Source organism: Egretta garzetta, unplaced genomic scaffold (assembly GCF_000687185.1).
Source record: "Egretta garzetta isolate BGI_Z169 unplaced genomic scaffold, ASM68718v1 scaffold62, whole genome shotgun sequence".
NCBI classification, from domain to species: domain Eukaryota; kingdom Metazoa; phylum Chordata; class Aves; order Pelecaniformes; family Ardeidae; genus Egretta; species Egretta garzetta.
In genome coordinates this window covers 1,245,258-1,269,221 of record NW_009258947.1, presented here as the reverse complement: position 1 = coordinate 1,269,221, position 23,964 = coordinate 1,245,258, and the positions used below count along the sequence as shown (strand labels likewise).

General features: G+C 38.8%; 1 protein-coding gene across 1 annotated transcript in view; it reads right to left on the bottom strand.

Moving 5' to 3' along the window:
• The window catches only part of ERICH1 (glutamate rich 1), a 60,150-nt gene that overhangs the window by 24,566 nt on the left and 11,620 nt on the right, over positions 1–23,964 (bottom strand). Inside the window, exon 3 of the mRNA XM_009634246.2 lies at positions 16,598–16,732. Coding sequence (XP_009632541.1) covers positions 16,598–16,732 — 135 coding nt within the window. The remainder of the gene's footprint in view (positions 1–16,597; positions 16,733–23,964) is intronic.

Below are 23,964 nucleotides of genomic sequence, written 5' to 3'. Positions count from 1 at the left end.
CGATGAGGTCTCCCCGCAGCCTCCTCTTCTCCAGGCTAAACAACCCCAGTTCCCTCAGCCGCTCCGCATAAGACTGGTGCTTCAGACCCTTCACCAGCTTTGTTGTTCTTTGGACACGCTCCAGTGCTTCAATGTCTTTCTTGTAATGAGGGGCCCAAAACTGAACACAGTATTCGAGGTGCGGCCTCAGCAGTTGTTTCCCTGCTCCTGCTGGCTACACTATTCCTTATACAAACCAGGATGCCATTGACCTTCTTGGCCACCTGGGCACACTGCTGGCTCACATTCAGCCAGCTGTCAACCAGTATCTGCATGTCATTTTCTGCCAAGCAGCTTTCCAGCCACTCTTCCCCAAGCCTGTAGTGTTGCATGGGGTTGTGGTGACTCAAGTGCAGGACCCAGCACTTGGCCTTGTTGAACCTCGTACAACTGTCTGCAGCCCATCAATCCAGCCTGTCCAGGTCCCTGTGTAGAGCTTTCCTACCCTCAAGCAGATCGACACTCCCGCTCAACTTGATGCCATCTGCAAATTGAGGGTACACTCGATCCCCTCGTCCAGATCATTGATAAAGATACTAAACAGAACTGGCCCCAAAACTGAGTGCTGGTGAACACCACTTGTGACTGGCCACCAACTGCATTTAACTCCATTCACCACCACCCTTTAGGTCCAGCCAGTTTTTGACTCAGCAAAGAATACTCCTGTCCAGGCCATGGGCAGCCAGTTTCTCAAGTAGAATGCTGTGGGAAACGGTGTCTAGGGCTTTACTATTAGTAAAGTCCAGGTACATATCCACAGCCTCTCCCTCATCCACTAAGTGGGTCACCTGGTCATAGAAGGATATCAGGTTGGTCAGGCAGGATCTGCCTTTCATAAACCCATGCTGACTGGGCCTGATCACCTGGTTGTCCTGTACGTGCTGTGTGACAGCACTCAAGATGATCTGCTCTGTGACCTTCCCTGGCACCAAGGTCATACTGACAGGCCTGCAGTTCCCTGGATCCTCCCTCCGGCCCTGCTTGTAAACGGGCATCACAGTTGCCAACCTCTAGTCAAGTGGAACTTCCCCAGAAGAGCCATATCACTGCTTTATTACTTTAAGGCTTCCCATTTATCCTAAGGCTATGCATTTCCATTTCTTAAGGAGCTGTAACAAGTGCAAATTAACATTTCTCTCCTCTAAGGTGTTCACCTACATACCAAATAAAGAAGTACTGAACAAAGAATCAATCCATTCTTTTTCTGGCAGAAGAACAGGAAGGATGGACACTATGTTCTTTTCGGTAAAAATGCTACAGTTCAGGTAAGGTCTTTAACTGAGATGCATAAGCTACCATAATATTCACTCCCCTTTGTGAGCACATAAAAAGAGACAGGTATGTCTGATGCTATCCAGACTTTATCATCATCACTTGTTATAATATCACTAGATGCCTCACCCTTATAATTATATGAGCAGTTTAGTAGGGTATTCTCATGTGGTTCAGTGAAGAGGTGGAATAAAACCAGGTCCTTGCACAAATCTGTTCTATTGTAGCAGTTCAGGGTATGAAGTGTTAGAGACCTGCAGACCAGCCCTGGAGCCTGCAGCAGTTGCTGCCTCTCTGTGCTGATCTATCAACACTGTCTCAATTTCAACCACACACCTATATGCATATTTTTGCTAATGTCTTTATACACTTGGGCTTCCACAGCAGAATCTTTACTATTTTACATATCTTGTGATATGAAAAGTGCATTGATCTGAGCATTCAGTAAAGTCAAGTTCTCTGGGGAATGACCCTTAGTAAAGGCGCGTACTTAATTCAGCTATCTTGCCTTTAAACCTAATACAATTGTTTATAAAAACAGCACCCAAAGATGTTTGAGATTGCTGTGTCAGCACCAGTATAGATGACGGACAGAGACAGAAAGACACAAGGGAATAGCTAAGATTGAAAACAGACAAATAATAGACTTCAAAGTTAATGGAAAACTAACCTAAATTTGTTATTTAAATATAAAATAATGAAGGCTTTTTCGTATTTTGAATGAAGGCTGGAAAAGAATAGGTGCTACACTTGAGCACTAAGAACTACTTGAGACTTTTTTAACTTTATTTGCTACTTCCTCTAGGATGCTAGCTGAGTAACTACAGATATAAAATCACAGAATCATAGAATGGTGTGGGTTGGAAGGGACCCTTAGAGGTCATCTAGTTGAAACCCCCCTGCAATAGGCAAGGACATCTTCAACTAGATCAGGTTGCTCAGAGCCCTGTCCAACCTGGCCTTGAATGTTTCCAGGGATGGGGCATCAACCACCTCTCTGGACAACCTCTTCTAATGTTTCGCCACCCTCACCATAAAAAGTTTCTTGCTTATATCCAGTCTAAATCTACCCTCTTGTAGTTTAAAACCATTTCTCCTTGTCCTGTCACAATAGGCCCTGCTAAAAAGTTTGTCCCCATCTTTCCTACAGGCTCCCTTTAAGTACTGAAAGGCCACAATCAGGTCTCCCCGCAGCCTTCTCTTCTCCAGGCTGAACAACCCCAACTCTCCCAGACTGTCCTCATTGGGGAGGTGATCCAACCCTCAGATAATTTTTAAATATAATCCCTGTATTTAAAGATAGTCAGTTTCATGACATTTCACAGCAAATAATTTTCCTATCAGCCAAACAGCTGCATGTCTTTGTCATTTTTGGAAAACATATCTTACAGTTTGTTTTATAATCTGGCTAACAAAGCATTGTGTAAAAACACCCCCCAAACCCACACACGCAATAAAGAGTAGTAGCTTCTAACTCCTCGTCTTTACAAAGGCAATGACCAAAAAATTAGATAGAGCTATTTATTTGTCTAGACTGAGCAAAGATGTTTCCATTTGTAAATACTCAAGAAATGCTGACATACTAATGGAGTTGAGTGCATACTAAAAATGTAAAGAGAATGGAATGGCCTGTGAACACACTGCAAATCTAAGCCATCCAGCTGAGAAAGTACCCAAGCTGGATTTAAGACAGAAGCATGAAAGAAATTAAGGTCCTTGTGTGTTAAGGACGCATCTTTTTTATTAAATGATTGTTAGGTTCTCTTCAAGGTGTTGCAACTGTTACAGTTCCATTATACTTAAGATTTTTGCATCTAGTTGGTCTATTATTCATAGACTCATAGGGTACCAGGTTGGAAGGGAACTCAAGGATCATCTGGTCCAACCTTTCTAGGCATGAGCACAGTCTGAACAAGATGGCCCAGCACCCTGTCCAGCTGCGCCTTGAAAGCATCCATTCAAGCTACTAAAACAAAGTTTTTATCTAGTATTATATCTGGTGTTGTGACGGTTCAATTTCTATTTGCCAGTGAAAAGCAAAGCAACAAAACAAACCTGGTTTTGTGGCTAGCTGTGCAAGGATGCCGATATCCAGTTCAGTGTTACACTCCACACTTTGGTCCTGGTTCCAAAAATCCCACCACAACATCCCCCACTGAGACTAACATATTAAACACATTTGAATGCGGAGAATCTGTTTCTAGCAGTCAGGACTTTAGGTCACGTGGCATTTTTTTCATCCTGTTCTACACACCTTGAACTTGGACTTATTAATGAATTAGGCTTATGTTGCATTCTCTCAATATTCCTAACATTTATGAATTCAGTTTTTAAATAATCCCCTAAAAAAAGGAATTTAAGAAACCTTTCATTAGCACTTATTAAATGGGTGAAAAATTGGTATCATCAGCCTAATGAAGCAAAAATAGTTCTGTAAAACTGGTTCAGAGTTCTCTCCTACTTCCTCAGCAGCAAGACACAGAGAGATAGTTTGTAGGGTGAGATATGTGGAAGTCCTTGCCAAATATCATCAACCCACCCAGAAATAAATAGCTCTGAGAAAGTAAGGTAACTCAATTCTTATGGCGAAGTACAGCAGCAGGCAGAACAGGTACAAATTCACACAGAACTTCACCTGTCATTAAACCAGCTAGGCAAAGACTGGAGGCTCAGGACTGTTGTTTAAAATTTCTGCATCGAGAAAAGGAGGAAAGCATCAGATGTTGGCAGTGGCCCACAGGTCAGCGAAGGTCACATTCCTCACTACAACCATGCAGAGGTGGGTGCTCAGCTACTGTAATGGAACAAATTCATTCATGGCAGTACAGCTGTGCTGGTTATACCAGCTGAGAGTCTCAGAACACTCAGATTTCACACAGAGAAGTTTGTGAGGTGGAGCACCATCCCCTGGATACAAATCACCTGTTACTGTGAACCAGAGCAGCAGCTGTTGGAGTGATCTGCTCTTTAGCAGGAGAGACTGCATATTTGCCTGAATGCCTACTCATGCAGTTGTGTAGTGCCAAAGCAGCCAGGAAATGAAATGAATGCCATGTGGATGCAGCAAAGGAATACACAATTATGGCAGCAATAAGAAAAACTGCAGTAGATTTGGTCAGCCAGAACATGCTGTTCAAAGCAACTGGGGATCCTTGGAATGCACTTAGATTGCTTGTAGTGCATTTTGGCTAGATTACAGCAATAAATTTGTGTGTGCTGCTATTTCTGTCTTTTGCTATATCAACATAACTTCCATTTTTTCAGCCCTCCACAGATCACTGGAAAGAGAGAGGGTGAGTGAGGCTGCTGCATGGCATGCACCATGCAAATCCTGTAAAGGTGAGCAATCATGATTCTACAGCGAAATAAGGGATTTCCTTTCTCTCCATGGGTCTACTATACAGAAGGTTCTGATGGAGTTCAAATTACTAACAGGGATGCCAATTATGAACCACTTTCTACTTGCAGGGATAAAATGAAAGGAAGATAGCATGAAACAACAAACAAAATTATTTAACAAAAGTATTGCGAAAGGGAGATGGATGGAGGATGATTTTCAAACCTTCCTCGGCACAGGTTACAGTTGTACACAGGATCGTGCAGTACTTTAAAAGACTCCTACCTGTAAATTTTGTAGAGGGCAGTAGCCAAAAGCAAAGTGTTTGAGAGTAAGACATTTCCCAAGTGGAGACTGAATGGAGACAGTCTACTGGAAGCTGTATCAACATGTGGCTGTAAGCCTACAAACTACCATAAGTTAAAACAGCTGCTATAAGAAAATAACAATAAAGTGAAATCATTGGGTAGGCCCGATTCTGACTTCCAACATGTGATAACAGTGTTTCCTGAATGTTATACAAAACACAAAACTGTTTAAGAAAAAAAAAAAAAGGTATGGCTACTACTACTCACATGTTCTTTTTTCTGCTGTCTTCATTTGCCTTATCCACTCAGCCATACTGATTGTAAGCCCCTTCACGTTAGAGCCTTCCACTCTGTTTTTACAGTGGCCAGAGTATTTACACAGCAGGGTAATATGTAACAATAGAAATTCTGCATTCAAACAACTTTCCTCTTCCCCTGCTCCCCTTTTTTTTTTTTTTTGAATGTGAGAATTGAAAATACTGCGTCAAAACAAGTCTCATTAGAGAGGAAGAGCAATGTGAACCCTAACAGTGAGAGAATGAGCCAGGGTCACATTCTCATGCTTAGTGTTCACAAGTGTGTTGTCTGCCAGTGGATATTTGGGTCCTGACATGTAGGGCAGCAACATGCTGCTTTGGTTCAATACTAACAGGTTCATAGGCAACAGCAGAGCAGCAGGGGTTATAATTTCAGATGCAACCAACTATACAACCAATACAGTCATCAGAAACCTCGCCAAGATCTACAAAACAATCAAATCTCCTGCTTTTACAGGTGATGAACTGAGATAGAGCATGATGAAACACTTGAGCAGCCAGAGACCATGCTGTAAGTTTACCGACATGCCTTTCCTCTTAATCCAGCACCCCATTGACTTCACCCTGCTGCTCCATGATGATTTAAGCACAAAAGCTTAAGTCTTGATTATGTTTTCGTTATGAAATAAGGAGGTGAAAGTAGCGAAGCAGCGTCGGATGTCTGCTCAAGCGAGGCAGCAATTATAACAGCGCTGGCTTTTTGCGGGGATCCGAGGCGGCTGCTGGTGCCGTTCTCCATCTCCTCCTCTCCGATGGGTTGCCTGCTGTCACTATGACGACGGGAAGCCTGCAACACAGCTGCAAGGAGGGAGGAAGGGGAGCAGGCTCCAGCTGAGCGGGGAGAAGTGACTCAGCAGGTGGGGGGCAAGAATAGAAAAATGATACGGGAAGCTAAAGGGATGCAGTCAGGGAAGTCAGGAAAGAAGAGAAAATAGAAGGCCGCAGTGCCTCTTCATTCCGTGAGGCTCATCTATTAGAGGAGGGGATGCTCAACCAAGATGTTTATCATTGCTGTAATTGAAAATAAAATAAAAAGCAAGAAAGAAAATGCTACAGAGATAAAGGCCCTAATTCCCTCTCCTCCTGCTTCACATACTGCCACCTGACTAGCGGAACCTACTTAAATCAAATTACTTTCAGACTTACAGACATGTAAACAAGCGGAGATTCAGTTTGAGACACTGATGGTATCATGGAGGAATAAGAAACAAAGAAAAGATGAAGGACAAGAACCGCCACAGAAAGTGAAGGTAACGGCCAGAGTAAATACGCCTCATTAAAAATGCACTTGTTGGCGAGTTCTTACTCTGGTTAAGCACACAACTGCCTCTGGGTTCCAACCAAGCCTTCTCTTTACTTTGTTAAAATGTAAAGGCACAAACCAGGATTAGGAGTACATTGTTTCTGCACTACGGAAACACACAGGAATGAGATCTCACTTCAAAGGTACATTTTTGTTATTCCAGTATTCAAGGCTTTCTCAAAAGCATGCAGAAAGTTAACTAATACTTATAAGTATACTTATTTACCATTATAGAAATATAAACCAAAGATCTTTAACAAACCATTAACATGCAGCCATGGCTAAAGTAAAGCATTAGCAGTGTATCACATTACTATAAACTTTATTTTTTCCTTAATATATTTTCAGCATTTACAGTCTTTCCTAACACCACAGACAAATTTGGACTAAAAACCTGGGGCAGAATTCTTTGCCATTCTACTTCCAAAGACATTTTACAGAGGTTTTTTGGCTTTTTGTTTGTTTGGTTTTTGTTGGTTTGGTGTGTCTACCAATGTCTTAATGTTAGAAACTATCACACAAGAACTGCTGAAGACTTCAGTGATATTAAACAACTCCTAATCTGTATGATGCACGAGTTCTGTAATAGTCCCATATGCTTGTGGATATACTGACATTCAGAAGATGTAAATAGTTACAGACAGTGGTAGTTAGAAATGACTGGTTTCTACATTGTATATAAACCTAAAGTAGTGATTCATACTTACAGTTTAAATTGATAGCCCAATCCTGTGTTTAAAAACCCTCAGTGCGCAGCAGTGAATGTCTTGGAGAATTTCACGCTCACCTTCAGGAGGTTCAGACTCATTTGTTGTGAGATCAGGAGAGGCGATTACTCCATTCTAGCTGGCTGCTTGACAGATCACTGCAATTGCTTAGAATACTGCTGCAGGATACTGGTAACCTGGAGAGGTTTTCTGTAAGTGACTGCCCAAGCTACACCTACCTCAAATGTTTATAACCTGTATCTCATGTAGTATACTAAAGAAAGATTTCCAAAAAGAAGTGATCACACTAGTCAGCCACCTTTTGTGGCATGGTACCTCAGCAAGCATCTGCTTTTAAGCATACATTTAATTCCTTGAAAGTCAATATGATAAAAGCTAAAGACATGACTAGAATTCTGGACAACTCTTAAATCAGGTGTCACTTTAAAAAGGAAACCTTCTCCTGTTCAGATAGAAGAGGATTTAAGAATTTTCCAAAGCAATATTAGAGAAGTTGATTTAGGTCTTTCTTAACCTTGCAGTTTAATTCCAGTGATGTAAGCCAACTGATAACAGTGTCAGTGTAAATATGAGCACTACTGATCTAGATTTTTTTTTTTAAATTAAGCTTGAGATAACAAATGATTAAATACTTTATCTGAAAATAAAAATGCTTAATCTTATTCAATTTCAGAAACCTGCGGTGATTTTATCTATTGGGAATATCATTGCATCTATCAACAAACACAAGGTCCACAGAAAGGATATTCAAGGAGAAAACATCTGAAGTACAGAATTCTTCAGCTATAGCTGCCCAACATCCCTACTTGTTTGTGGCATCTTTTGCTATAACTGGTTCCAAAATGTCAAGTATGCTTAAGCTGAAGACAAAACTAGCTGTAGAGGAGAAAGCTGCTTAACCTCACAGACATCTCCCCTTCCAAGTTATTGATTAATCTATAAACACCAGCAACATTATGGAAAGGCTTATATTAACAACTTTAACAGAGGTGTCATTGCTGCTACACCTTGCTTTCTGAGGAGGACATACACATGAGAATGCCTGAAGCTGTTGGGAGCTCAGGAAAACCTGCCATTCACAGGCTGGGAGTCGTACATTAATTTCTGCAAGGACAGAGCTAAATTACAGAATGCTATCACCTATAATTTTATCATGCACAAAGATATGGTTTCAGTAATAAGCAGTGACATCCAAACTGGCAGAGAATTAAAACCAGAACATTGAAAATTAACTAGGGGAATTCATTAACAGAAATTTAAAAAGGCTTAGCCTGACCATTAGAAATACAGAAGAGCCAGAACCACCATATAATCACTGCTTCTTCCTTGTTCAATTATTGAAAACCAATGTTTAAAGTAAAAAGTTCTACAAGTAAGTTTTCAACCTGCAAGTCCATACCATCCTTTCTAGAAGAGGAACGACCCATGCTAACAAGTCTGAGAAAAAGAGGAGAGAGAAACAAACCTTACAGCAATAGTTTTAGAAATAGCTGAACACGGGACAGGAAATACCTCTCTTTTTGTTCAGCAAGTTGTAAGAGAAATCTGGACATCTGCATATCAATAATAGTCACTTAATGCTATCATTTGAAATATGATTTGCTGCATCTGTGTTGCAAAACACTGACTGTAATACTAAATCAAGAGCTATACTTTAGCATCTCATTATTTGGACATACTTAACGGAGTCCTAAGCAGTCTTTAAAAAAAAAAATTAAACAACAAACCTATTAATGAAATAAAACTGGATGGAAAGAATTTTATTACTTTTTGTTTGCAAATGCAGACTCTTTACCCCCAAATCACTACCATTCCCTCAAGTTGCCACAGGACTCGGGACAGTCAATCTAGGAGCAGCTGATGGAAAAAGACAACCTGATTCACAGTTTGTTTTTTTTTTCCCTCCATAGTTCTTTCTTCTCAGATACCAGATTCTGAAAAGCAATTGTACATGTGCTGTATTAATATACAGGGAAAATAAAATACTTACAGCTTTGGATACCCTTTTCTTGCAACACATACAGCTTATGAACTCATGGCACTCAGATTTTGAGATATTGTTTGATACGACTTAAAAAAAACAAAAACAAAAACAAAACATAACACCCAACAAAAAATCCCCAACTGTCAATTTTAAAAAAAGCCCAGTTCTGCAGGGACTGGCAGGAAACTTGCAGCTACTTGTGTTTCTCATCAGTGATTAACATTGATATAAAAAAAACCAGGGAAGTTATACATAAGCACTACTCTGTAACCTAATTCTAAAAACAAAACCAAAACCCACAAAACCCAACCCCCCAAAAGCCCCAATACCAAACAAACAAAAAACCGAGACCCTAAACATCACAAATTTTAAACATGGTCAAATGCAGCTGTTTATCAGAAAATATTTTCCACGTGACTGACTTTTGGCAATAGCCAAGGTATCAGTGTATCAAGTAACAGGATTTCTTAGTGGAATACTGTGGCAGAAAAACGTTTATGTGCTTTTTTGACATGTTAAAAAGAAACCAACAGAACAAAACAGAGTAGTGAGTAGAAATACAAAGACTATTTTATTTCAACACATGGCCTTGTTGAAACCACAAATACTACATGCAGTACTGAAGTTTATATTCTGAAAAGGATGCTGTGAAAAGGGAGATACAAAAAAGAGCTACAAAAGTGACTTGAGGATTGAAGTAAATATCTTGGAGCAATACACAAGTGAATCTGTTTATCTAATCAAAAAAGATTGATGGTGACTTGATTACTGTGCTTCTTTGTGGGAAGAAAACACTGCTTAATAAAGGCTCTTTACTCATTTTGAGGACAGCAGGATAATTTTTTCCTGCACTTTTTGTTTGCTGTCATCTAGGAGAAAAGCAGTGTGTCACTCACTCGACTGCATTTCGCTTGGAGCAGTAACTACTTAGAGAATACTGAAGACCCCCAGCTTAGGTAACTTCTTGGAAAGATATTCTTGCTCTGTGTCCAAGAGGTATCTTTGCAAACAAGCAGTAAATACGGCATGTTCATGATCTTCCATCTCACAAGCTAACACCTCCACCCCCCCAAATCATAAGTGCTGGTGCTTAAACTTAAAATTCTTACTGAAATGGGTAGGTAAACATCTCTATGCTTGTCAGCTGTGTCTGACTCATAGAATAGAAAACCTGAGCTTGTGGGGAAGAGGATGATGATGCTGTTGTAGTACAAATACAGATCACTATTATCTGCCAGATAAGGACAGCAAGATGAATCTGCAAAGTGTTTGGTAATTTGCCTGAAGTTATATTTGGTGACAGAGCTGGAGATACTACCCTGTATTTCCTGATTTTGGGTGGAAAAAAAAAAAAACAACAAAACCCCCCCCCCAGGAAAAAACCTTTTTTTTTTTTTTTTTTTTTAAATAGAGTGAGACCAGTTAACTATTAGAACAAATTACCAGAAAGTAGTGGAGCCTCTGTGACATGTTTGAAATATGCATGGTATTTTTTCTTTTTTCGCAAACACAAACTGCTGAGCTCAATATGGGGTAGGACCTCTGTAACACGTACAGAATACTACATCACATGGTCTAATGATCACTCTGGTTTGAAGGCTACAAAAATATTCATAATGCTCGAGTTACGTAACCAGCACTACCTACCAGTGAAAAAGGTTTGCTGCCGGCCTTAGCTGCTTAAAACATACTCAGCACACCAAGGGAGCAATATATCAGTTCTGTAATGTATCACATTCCCAGCCACCTGCCAAGAACGTAAGTAGTCAACACATGATTCATACCAGCATCTCCTTAACAACAAACACAGGCTTAAGCATTAAGTCTTCCTAAAATGGCTTGCCTTAAAACATTAAGACAGCATTAAAACACTACAGACGGGTAAGAGACTACCTGATTATGCCTTTACCAAATTTATCTTTTGCTGATCAGTAACTCCAAACATTTTTGCCAGCAGAAGCAAACTCAAGAAATGCAGTAGTTTCAGAGGTCTGCTAAGGTCCCCTCCCCAATACCACTATCCTTCACTGACACAGTTAACAGTTTCCTGGGATGCAGCTCAATTGAATAACTTTATCTACTTGTATGTAAATGAGAGAGATCTCCAAATTCATTCCCTCAGCTTGAACCTCTTGCTGCAGCAGTAGCTATTCTTTTCAGTATTGCCCTTTCTGACAGAAACAAGTAAAAAAGGCAGAAGTCCAAAGGCCAGCTACATTAACAACTAACTTGCATCCATCCATCATGTATAACTGTGCTGCCTCAGGCCAACAAGCAAATTTAACTTGGAGAGGAAGTGTCCCACAGAAGTACCACCTTCCACAGTATTCCAGATTTGCCAGCTGCCAAAAGGTAGGAAAAAAAAAATAAAAAAATGGGTTGCTTGCTTCCACTCCCCTAACTTGACTTCTTCTCAGCGTGGGAATGGAGCATCCAGAGTGGACTCTTCCTCCTAGCTAAAACTGCCTCACAACGTACCTGTTAGGAGGCAGGATAAAGCACGGTTAGGCCTTGCTCCCTTTGTCTATCTAAAGTGTTTCACCAAAACTGGGTAGGTTGTTATCAAGATAGTAACAACAGGATATTGTCAGATGAATACTGTATTGCGGTTCAAAAATAGGAAGGAAAAAATGAGTGAGATTTGACAAGAACAAAAAGAATGTGTTATGAAATAATAAAAATACAAAAATACCCAAAGAACACTTTTCTTTGAATTCTCTTTATCTGTTCTTCCAGGTGCCCTCAACTATTGCATATTCCTGAACTTACATGTGCAGAGTCTTTTTATTTTCCACAGCTTCTGGGTCAGGAATTTCCTCTGCCATGAGTCTAAGAAACACCAAATACCACTTTGGGACTCTATATAAAAATATGGATTTAATATTAAAGCACTTCAGGGAGAAATTATAATCCATCACACTGTTTTGTGCACAAATAAAATAATTTTGTATGTTATATTCTACTTTTGTAGCTTAAATTAGAATATCCAAGAAGCAGCATTGCTGGAGAAATAAAATCAGTTTATCTTTTAGAAGGAATAAGGTTACATTTTCACCATTCATATTTTAATGTAAGATACAATATTTCTTATTGTTTCACCTATATGAAAATAAGAAGCAAAAACTCCACAATTTGACTTTATCTTGTGAAACTAAAACCCAAAACAAATCAAAACTAAGCTACCACTTCCTAGTAAGTTAAGGAACACATAATTAAAGTTTCCTGGATTCTCTTTTCATACAGAACACCATTTTAAATGTGATGGCGTATCTCCCAAGTGACTACTCCTGAAGAAGTATTTCTCAATAGATAATAAAAAGAAGTTAATTTTGATCTATGATTTAAGAGCTTTCAGCTATGAAGATACTGAGTTTACAACCGGAATTTGATGGTTGATAACTTATCTGTAGCTTGAACATTACATATTTTTAATGCCCTTGACAAAAGTATAAAGTCTATTACTAAAAGAAGGTTAGCAATGCATTAACATGTACTAAAAAACCAAACAAAACAGTCCTCAAAAAAATTCTCTGCATTATTTCCTCCCTTGCCTGTCTAATTCCTGTTACTCAAGTCAGTCAACAGAAGGCTGATGTGATCACACCATCATAGTGACTCAATTCCTCCAAAACAGACAAGGGAGTTCCCAAAAATTAGAATAATAAATTAGACTTAGGTGTCTAAGAATGGTGGATAAATGTAGTTTTCATTGTTTTCTTGAGAAAGAAGGCAGTCTTAGATTTTTCTTCTCATTACTACAGGTTCATCAATCACCCGCTTACATGAAGAAAACAGACTTGAAAGAGCAGCTTTATTCCCCCCACCTCTGGGAAATGTATAAGAGAATTATACATAGAAGACAAGATGCTTCTGAAAACTTTAAATCCCAGTGCCATTAGTCATTTATGCATGCATTACAAGGTGACTGTGTAATGTTAAGGGCATAACTAGTCACAATATATTTGACACAACAGAGAAAAGTATTTAGAAGTATTTGAAAAATTCTTTGAAGTGCTAAAAATAACATACAGAGACAGATGGAAAAAGGCATACTGAAATATTCACACAGACCTGCTTCACTTTTTTTTTTTCCTTGTTCAGAAGCTAGTCTGGACCAGATTCATTTCATTCTGACAGTATCAACCATAATGTAACTACTAGTTTAAAGCATAATAATAATGGACAAACCCAAACATATTTTAGAGCTGACAAGAGATTATTTTAATTTATAATTGTAATTAACTTCAACTTTTAAATAACTTCTCAAAAACAGCTGATGTCTAAATTCATATTCTAGTGACTGAATATTTCATTCTACCACAGATTAATTTAATGCAATGGAATATCATCCATGGCGTATCTATTCCTCTTGATAATCCTGTTATATTAATTCAGATAGAGATGGATTTGGTTTTCTTAATTCATTGAAAAGACATAGCAAATCACACTGATATCAAACTAAGTTACAACTGAAAAATTTTAATCCCCAAATATGGTCAGATTATTTTCATGAAACAGGTCTGATAAACAAAATTTTCTCAGTCAGGTTTCTGTTTGTTTGATTTTCCACAGAATTTGTTTCCCTTACTTCTAGGTCCACAGCAAGGCAGCCTTTTGTTACCCAGCATATATACAACACACTCCATTTTTTAGGAAACACAGCAGAAGATGCCTGTTGCCCTTCAAGATATTTCATATAGATAGTATTGGGAGTAAAACAATGCAAACACTAGATCTGCATTTCCACTTTATGGACCTGGTTCTTTGGGAATACCCGAAGCACTTCTAAACAAAACAGATTTATTTTATATACACAGAATGTTCATACATACAGACATGCATGCTCCCTCTTTTTTCTTCAGTGTCAAAGGCTCTCATTGGAGCTTTCCTCTATCCTTTAAAAAAAAAAAAGTCTAAATAAGGGATATGCGACTAAATCTAGGTGAGCAAACTAAGTAATCCATGGTGTGATTGTCTAAATTGTTCCTTTTGTATTTTGTGAGCACTGCCTGAAATCACAGCCTTCATCCTGCAACAGATTTTATGTATACGCTTAAATTAAATACTAAGAGACATTACAAGAGTAAGTTAACTATGTCCCTCAACCTTGCAGGACTAGCACAGATCTCCAATTCTGCAAACCATATTTAGACAGAACAAATAATAGAGGCCTCAAGCTGCAGCAAGAAAGATCTAGCATCAAAGGGTAGTGAAACACTAAAGCAAATAGAAAAGAGCATGTACGAAAAAAATCTCCCTACAGGGATGTTTTTAAGAACAAATTAGACAAATACCTAGCAAGAATGACATTTATAGTCAAACCTACCTTGCAAAGAAAACAGAGATTAAAAACCTCCAAAGATCACTTCAAACTCATTTTTTCTTGATTCCATGGTAAATTGTCAAGTCAAGTAACAAACAGATCCAAAACAAGTCTTTCAAAATTCCAGATGCATTTCTTAACTGTTAAAAAAGTGGCTGAAGTCCAAAACCTACTCTTCCTAAACACTGAAGACTGGGATCGGCTAAAAGAGGTCACCATCCAAACAGTCAATACTGTCACTAAGCAACACCAGAACACTACTTATTGCTGTCATGGCTGAGGTACATTTGTTCTGAAATACTAGAGGAAAAGATTAAATCTAAAAAATGAGCAAGGAAGGCCACTGTTCAATAATCTATCCATTGTAAAATCAGACAAATATTTATATGACCCTAAAAAGGGACAATATAACACAATCCTAAGTTCTACGCAATTTGACTGCTATGCAATATATATGAACACCTAATATGCACCACAAAGATTTTAAACAGAAGCTGACTAAATTTGCCACAAAAGTTCTGAGCTGATACCTTAATAAGGATATATCTTAGTTGCAGTAGTGTTCAGAGGCGTGAGTTCTAACATTTTATTTAGAAGTCAATTCAGTCCCTGTACAAAAAAAGTGAACGTTATAGGTCTATTTACCTACAAAGTATTACGAGATTTCATTTAGTCTTACTAGCAAAATACAGAAGAAGGGGAGCATCCCTCTAATATCTGAAAGGAGGCCACATCAAAGAATAAACAGAATACCTTCCCACCCATAATCCCAACAGTGTCAAGATCTACTGTTAAATTACTCTGTTAAAAGTTACTTCTTCCCAATCCAAAAAATGTCTTTAAACCATTTCACACCAAGAAAGAATATTCTTGATGTGCCACCAGTCATGCTGTAATTTGCTTCGGTCTCCAGGGCTACTTTGATAGTTTTGCTTATATGCAGATCCTGAATGGAGCTCAGAATAGAGCGCAGACCCAATTTCCAAGCTGAAAATTCACCCTTGCGGCTACTGTTTTCAAAGGCAAGGAGCATTTGCCTTTCTGTATCTGCAGGTTATATCTCAGGTTTTCCTTACATTTAGGCAGTCTCCAGGCTGAAATAGATACAGTAGTTTAATAAAGACTGCTGATCAATTGTTTTACTTCGGCAGGCTCACCTGGATATTTTCTTCGCTGTAGATGGCCCCTAGCATCAAATGACAGCAATACACAATTTTGGACAAACGTACATCCACAGGAACACAGTAACTGAAAAAACTAAATTAATTTGTCTTATCTAAGCTTAGGACTTCTTTCTAAGACAGACAGACAGAATCAATTTAATTCTGGCAATGGCATTCAGAAAACCATGGTTTTAACTGAGGTCAAGTTAGAGCCCACTTCTTTACAGATCCTGTGCTGCTTCTCTTATATCCTTTGACAATGCTAAATATTGGTTCTGAAGTTACCTGGTCACAGTTTCTCATCAGAAAGCCTCTCAGCACTAAAGGATTGGTATCTCCCCCCATCAACTCCAATCAGATGAACATCTGTTCGAACTGGGAGAGGTAAATTTGAAAGGTCGTTAAGTCTTTGCCTAATTCTTCAGAACATTAGGAGTAGGACTTATTAAAACACCTTTATCTAACATTTACTCTTAAAAATAATATGACTGCAAGCAGGCATAATATGAATATACATGTATACGTGGCACTTGAATGGGCGGAGCTGAAGACTTTATCTTCAGTTACACTTGCTGTAACTTCAGTAAGATCAGTGGCACTGTATGGCTGTAACCAAATGCTGAATCCTGTCCTCAAACTCTTCACAACGGAAATGAACACATAGGGATGTACATCCTCATTTTGCTTATGTTGCAAAACAGTGACACCCACTGGCAGCAACAATTTAAATACTTAATTGTTGCAATTTGGATCTTGTTGATAAGAGTTGCTAAGAAGCTCCTCCTGGGAAAAATTAATGGTAGTAACAACCATACAGACTTACCTGTTGAGTCAGCACTACTGTCTGAGTTTTCAGAAACTGAAATGCTAACAGCATCTGGAGTAGCTGCAACATAACCCTCTGGAGGAAGACTCACTGTGTATATTCTCCTTGGAGACAGAATTGTATTGTCACTACCTACAAAACAGAAAAAACAAAGCATCTGGCTATTGATCTCAGTACAGATTTTCTCAAATGCTTTCCCAACTACAGCAATGATAGTAAGTGGTCTCAAAAATCCTTATAGAGGAAAAGAAAGTGAGAGAAAGCCAGGTGTGGAACACTGAAATTATCCTATGACCAACAAAACTGCACCAAATTGTGTAGCAGCTACAAATAAACAAATGCTCTGCAAGTTAGCTCTTTCCACCAGAAACACTTGGTTTTTTTCCTTGCGTCAGACAACTCTTCTGCACTCTTCTGCCCCAACTTCAGGAGAAGCTTCCTCTTACAGCGATTTTTAAGAGATGCTCTACAGGTTTTTCCCCACTCAGCATGAGCAGATGCTATTTCTTTAAGAACTGTTTCATAAAAGATGGATGGAGAGATACAAGCTGATTAGAAGCAACAGAAAAAGAATCACAGATCTACAGTTTATCCATTTGCAGACCTTTTAAACATAGCCTATGCTGTTCTGAAGGGTGTAAAGATAAAGGGATTTTGAAAGCCACACTCAGCAGTGGTTTGCCCAAGAGCGCTCATCTCCTCATCCTTTCTCTGCTTCTTTTGTTGGGTTGGGGGTGGGTGTGTGTGTCAAGGGACAACTTTCCGATTATTTCATCGCATAGGAAACTATTTGTGATGATGGCAGTATACTGGTTTTGTAGGATTTCTTTCCCCTTTAAAAGATATTAAAAAAATACATGCGAGAGTGGCAGCATAAACTTCCCACTGGTTCACCAGACAAGTAACTCTGTAGGAATGATAGAGATTCATTCTCTGCTCCAGTTACATGAAACCAGTCCAAATAGCAGACTGTATTTTTTTGCGCAGTAGTGACAACAATAGAGATCAACCACAGGGAGACAAAAACCTTTCCAGAAGGCCAGGATGTTCAGGGTGTCTCTGCAACGTAATTTTAGATGGTTCAATGTGTTCTTTTTACACTCAGCCAGCTCCATAAGCCAGCACAAACACAGCACTAGCCTTCCCTTCTTGGGGGCAATGTGCCCCCTTTAAAACACAGACAGAAACATAGAATCATAGAATATCAGGTTGGAAGGGACCTCAAGGATCATCTGGTCCAACCTTTCTATGTAAGAACACAGTCTAGACAAGGTGGCCCAGCACCCTGTCCAGCTGAGTCTTAAAAGTGTCCAATGTGGCTGAGTCAACCACTCCCCTGGGGAGATTATTCCAATGGTTGACTGTTCTCATTGTGTCCAGTTGGGATCTCCTCAAGAGCAACTTGTGTCCATTTTCCCCTGTCCTCTCCATGTGACTCCTTGTAAAAAGGGAATCTCCATCTTTGTTGTTTTATCTGGTCTCAGGGAACTCCATTGTTTCCAGATGGATACGTGATCTCCAGGGCACTGCACCCCACCCTCAAGAGATTTGCTTGCCTGTTTCCCCAGTACCACCCAAACCTAAGGCATAAATCTTCCTAATTCATCACATTTCTGACAGATGCCTGTGGTAATGCCAGCAGTTGTGTAGGACTGGCCTTTAGCTTAGTGCTCTTCCAGTGTTGTCATCCTCAAATGGAGCTTATGTCTTGCTATGTTGGTATCTTTGGCAGGTGGACCCAATTAACCTCCTTACACTACAAACTTGCTAGAAGATCCCAGATGATCTATTACCAAGCTACAGCTATGTTTAGACTAATAACTAAACATTTAAAATGCAGTTGTATCCCATTGAAATACTTCGTTAGGAATGTATGTTTCTAACAAGTAATTTAACTATACACTGACATTTCTCAGATACAGTTCAGAGTTCAGCATGACTGATCATCTTAGATATCTATGACAAAGTACATTTCAGAACATTCAAGGCACTTCTGAAAAGCTACATCACAGTTGTTTTCATCATCAGGATGTAATAATTATGTTCTAAGAACGCATTAGAGAGTTACTGTTTTTTCTTGAACAAGCCAGAAAGTTTCAAACTGATATGGACGATGCTTACTTTAAAGGGTAATAAAGAAAAAGAAACAAATAATATAAAAAGAAGAGCAATTATGCTATTTGGAAAAAGATCCACTAAAAATTAATTTGGAATAATTCTTCACCAGATCCTTTCTATGAAGATGATGCCAAATCACTGACCTGGCAGTACTTGCATTGATTTTTTTTTTTCTCCCCTACCCAGGTTGACTGATGATGAAGTGCTAATTGGTGGCAGTTTTAAATGTATAGATGTTTCTTGAGTTACTCCCTTCTGAACAATTTCAAATTTCCCCTTTTTCCACCTTAATATTTTGGTTTTGTAGAACAAAGACAACCATAAGAACATTAAACTCCATTTGCAGCAGTCCCGACTAACTCAAACCCTTTAATCATAAAAGGGGAAGATATATCGGGACATTAACTTCCCAGGACAAAAGTGTTACACATAACAGAATTTGGGGGACTATCTGTAACACCTATCTTACAAAGAACAGTAACAACTTTTACTATGTAAATGCCTCAAAACAATTTTAAGTCAACCTGTTTAAATGGGAGTGCCCTAATTACATAATTTTTCATCTCATATACATCTTCAAGTAGTTTACAAACCATAAACCAAGCATTAGTCTTTGCTAATCCTGTGCAAGTTATGTCAAACTGAACTGTTACCATGTTATAAAAAGAAAGTATGCACACAACTGTATAATCTCAGTGTATTAACAAATCTCCCAGTCTCAAACCATTAGGTCTGGCTTCTTCTAGACTAGGGCCATAGTGTCATTGGGCTAAGGAGAGATGGATTAGTTACAAAATCATAAACATTACTGCAAAGCAAACGGCTAAGCTTATAAAATGGGGTGTGTGTGTGTGTGTGTGTTAACTAATGAAAATAATCAGATACTGGAGATACTAAAGAATGCTCTTCTTTCTACTAGTTAAAAGTTATGAATACCATTCCTGAAGTTTTGTTTTATGGGAAAAAAACCCCAAACATCTAAAGGATGTTTACAAAACCAAAAAAAGAACAAGCATTACTCTTAAAGGCAAACTAAGCATACAGAATAAATATTTTGAATAGAGTTGTCACCTATTCATGTTCTTCTCCACAACATTCTCCACAGGAAGAGCTCCTTTGCATGTAAATCAACCTTGTGCACTGAGTAGGGAAGTGCATCTAAACTATGCTGTTACCAAGGTTACACCTGCAAGTATGTCAGTAGCTTGGCTAGCTATGTTACCTCTTGCTATCCTACTACAAGCAAGTATCAGACCTTTAAGAAGGAGCTGAGGGTATAAAGCTTCTATCTTGCCTTAGCCACGTAAAATTGCCAACTGCCCAGTCTGTCATCATCAAACATATTTTGTTTTAAGGCTATTTTTCAGCACCTTTAAACTCTTCCCTACCTACAGCTGAGAATGGTGGTACATAATGCTACCATGGCTTCCAGATCACCTGAACACAAAGCATGCTTGGGCACACCTCGAACAGACATGGCCAGACCACGTCTTCATATAATCTTGGTCCTTTGCTTGCTGGTAAGAGCAATTAAACCCCGGGCAGAGGCTGAATCATGTCTAGTTTCTATGGTGGGTTGGCCCTGGCTAGCAGCCAAACTCCCTGCAAGATGCCCACTCACTTCCCCCTCAGCAGGACAAAGGTGCGGTGGAGAATAAAATGGGAAGAACAGAAATGAGAGCACCCATGGGTTGAAGACAGGAGGATCACTTACCAACTACTGCTGTGAGCAAAACAGACTCAATTTGGGAAAATTAACTTAATTTACCGCCAATTTGCTTGAAACATTTATTCATTGACTCCAGTATTGGGAAACAGAGACAATATAAAAAGAAACAAATATTAAAACAGGAAAAACACCTTTCCTTGCCAGCTTGGAAACACCTGGCTATCACTTCTTCAAATGGAAGAAAAGAGTTCATCCCCCAAAAGAGGTCTTTACAGAAAAGTGCAGGAAGAGAAGGATTGATGATGGATCAAATCCAAGGTCTGATGAGTTCAGTGTCATACCTTCTCCAGAAGTCATTATTCTTAGTAAACACTTACTTTGTGGTTCTACAGTAGATATGATCCGAACAAAAATAAGGCTTGAAGAAGGTCTGTTAGCTCCTTTAAAAAGTTCGTATTAAAGTATGTTTTTACTTACTATGTATGACCACATTCTAGCTATTCCTCATTTTTATTACATATAAGTGTGATTGAGACTACAACCTGAAAACTATGGCAATTCCCACTACACAGATACAACTCTTCTTTATCTCTACACAATACAGTTGCACTAACACTTTCCCCTTCATTAACTAGCAAGACAAGCATCTTTAAAGACAGTGCACATGCAAATCCTAGGCAAGAGTTTTGCCTCCTCAAAAAACTTCCATAAATTGAAGTGTAGCAAGTGTTTTATCAGTGACTAATTGTAGAACATACACACCTTGAGGGTCCTCCTGAGCTATGGTACTGAAAAAACAGGTACTTTTCCAGTTGATCAATGTCAAGACATCAAATTGCCCTTCATCAGCACAAACATTATAAAACAAATCTGGTGATCCTAAATACCCCACCATCCCCCAATGCATACACATTTTTGTTCAGATGATACCCAAGTTCCTGAACATCAAGCTATAGTTACTTTAGTCCGTCATGGTAAGGTATGCGAGAGTAACTTCAATGACATGAGGCATCATACTGTGTACAGTCATCCTCTGTTCACAGATTGACTTTTGCAGGGTTGTTTTCCAGTCTCAAGTCAACACACACACTAGAGCGCTTTCCACAAAGGCAGAACCTTTTAGCTCAAGTAGTCTTCTGTGCAATCAGAAAGTGCCAGGTGACTGGAATAGTTGATTAATTATTTCTGTACAAATTCACTACTGAAGGTAGGAACTTGCCTCTCACAAAGTTATGGAACGCCCTTTATGGAGAACTAATAAATATAGTTTACTATTACAGCCTAATTCCTTTAGCTTGCTTTAACATGTCTAGTGGCCATCTTTATAATGTAATTAATAGAAAAATTTTGCTCATCTACAAATATTAGTGTCCAATCCATCCCCCTCATTATCTGTACTTTACTGGAATAAACAAGAAGAGTCACTCAAGCAAGTTTTTGGCTGAAGAAGGTATACTCCTTCCAAAGATTCTTCATCTCTTTTTTATTTAAAAAGTTTACTAAATGTCTTTTGGACAGCTAATTATCTCATGTCACATTGTTTGCTACTGTCACATATTTTATTGGCACCAATACCTGTAACAGAACACTGAAAAAGTACTTTCTTCTGCACAGCTCACTAGAGCTTTAAAATTTTGAACCTGTTTGCTATTTGTTTTGAATGATAAATTTTCCTGCTTGTCAGATAAAACTTCAAAGTGTATAGTTTTATTCCAAACTGCACAATTACATAGATTCAAACAACAAAATTAATGAAAGGAAAAAAAAAATCAGTAATTAAAGACAAACACAGTGTCCTCTGGCTCAGAAAATCCTCAAGCAGCAAACTGTTGGAGAACATTGTAGGGAAGTAGTACATGATGCTTGTTTTATTCCAATACTTCTTGACAATACTATTGGTCACTACACACTAGTGTAGACTGCAATACTGAATTTTCTGGACTGACCTTAATTTCTGCTACTTTATTCAGTTATCTTTAAACAGAAAAAAGTCCACTATCCTTTGATGTTCATGAAATAGCATATTTTCACTACATTCCCAGATTTTCTCTGTAGAAGCCTAGTCCTCTTACAGAGGACTGCTCCCGATTTGTAAGGTGCATACCGTTTGTGTCTGGTAGCATGTTTGTCACTCAGGTCAGTTCATTCCAATCTCCCTCCTAACATTTTGCATCACCAGAAGGCTTCACTTCACTAAAAAAGAAAGTCTAGATTACAGAAGTTGCTCCTTTTTCTCAAATAATTTACTTTATAGTAATTTCCATTAAGTCAGTAGTTACGGGAGTCTTTCCTAAGCATTCCTTTTTTTGACTTGGTGACTCAGTACACTTGATTAGATAAATAGAACTAGGTCTTCAAGATATATTCTTGAATGAAAATTCCTTTTTCTACCCATAGCCCATGGCTCCTTGGCCTGTATAGACTTGTGCCAATTATCACACTGATGAAAAGCCAACAAAATGGATGAGCACAAGCACAGGCTCTCTTTCATCCCACCTTTTCCACATGTGAGGAAATAAAGACTAGTGTATGACGATCTCTACGTGGTCCTCACGACCACCAGGCTTCTTAGGAGCTCAGATAAGTACAAGGTTTCACTAGGCAGATCCCTAGGGAGCTAACACTTGCCTATGGCTTAGCACAGAAGAAGGGTCAAATTGAAGACAATGGAAAAGGAAAAGGGCAGCTGACGGCCAGCCTTACATTTGTCCTTTCCAATGTACTAAGATAACGACCAGATTTTCAGTGAAACTAGATACATCAATCAGTGGTACCCCTGAGTTTGGTGGGGTGAATTCCCAATCGCTTTCAACTAAGCACATTATAGTATTTTTTGAACGAAGAGTCTACTTAATGTTTGGCAAGCTGCATTTCAGCCTTTCTGTTCAAGCGTAAGTATGATTAGAAGGGAGGGAGAATGGAAAGAGGAATAACGACAGCATCCAAATGAAGGATGATCCATGCACTCATCTTGTATTAAATGTCTCAAATACTTCTACAAATATTGCCAACTTAGTTACCATTTTGTTAAGCACTCTGCACTTTGGAAAAGCCATCTACTTTGGATTTTATTTATTCTGTTTTTACATTATTTTGTGTTTTAAACTAACTTTCAATTTTAATAAAATCTACTGTACTGAGGTTGAAACACCTGTTACAGGTTACCTTAACACTTCCTTATTCAGATTCATCATCCAACTAAGAAGCATGTAACTAAAGTGTTGTTACCCAGCAGTGCTGAGATCTTCAACTCCTAAAATTGCTGCTAGGGTTTATCCACAATGAAGGGCAATCAAAAGCCCCCTTCTTGAGGGCTTTAGCACAGGGTGCGGCTTTTTTGTGGCAATTATTTGCCCAGAATTATTTCTCAAAGCTGTCTCAATATCAACTCTGCAGGCTTAGTGAAGTCTTTCCCATAAAATAGCATTTTGCCACACTGTCTTCTGATTTCTCTCATTCTAAAGGCTAGTAGTTTATTTCCACAAACACATTTGAACTTCTTACACTTCTTTGGCTATGTTGTTAATTCTGTGTACACTGCAGCTTCCTCAGTATAAAATTAACATTCTCTCCCACC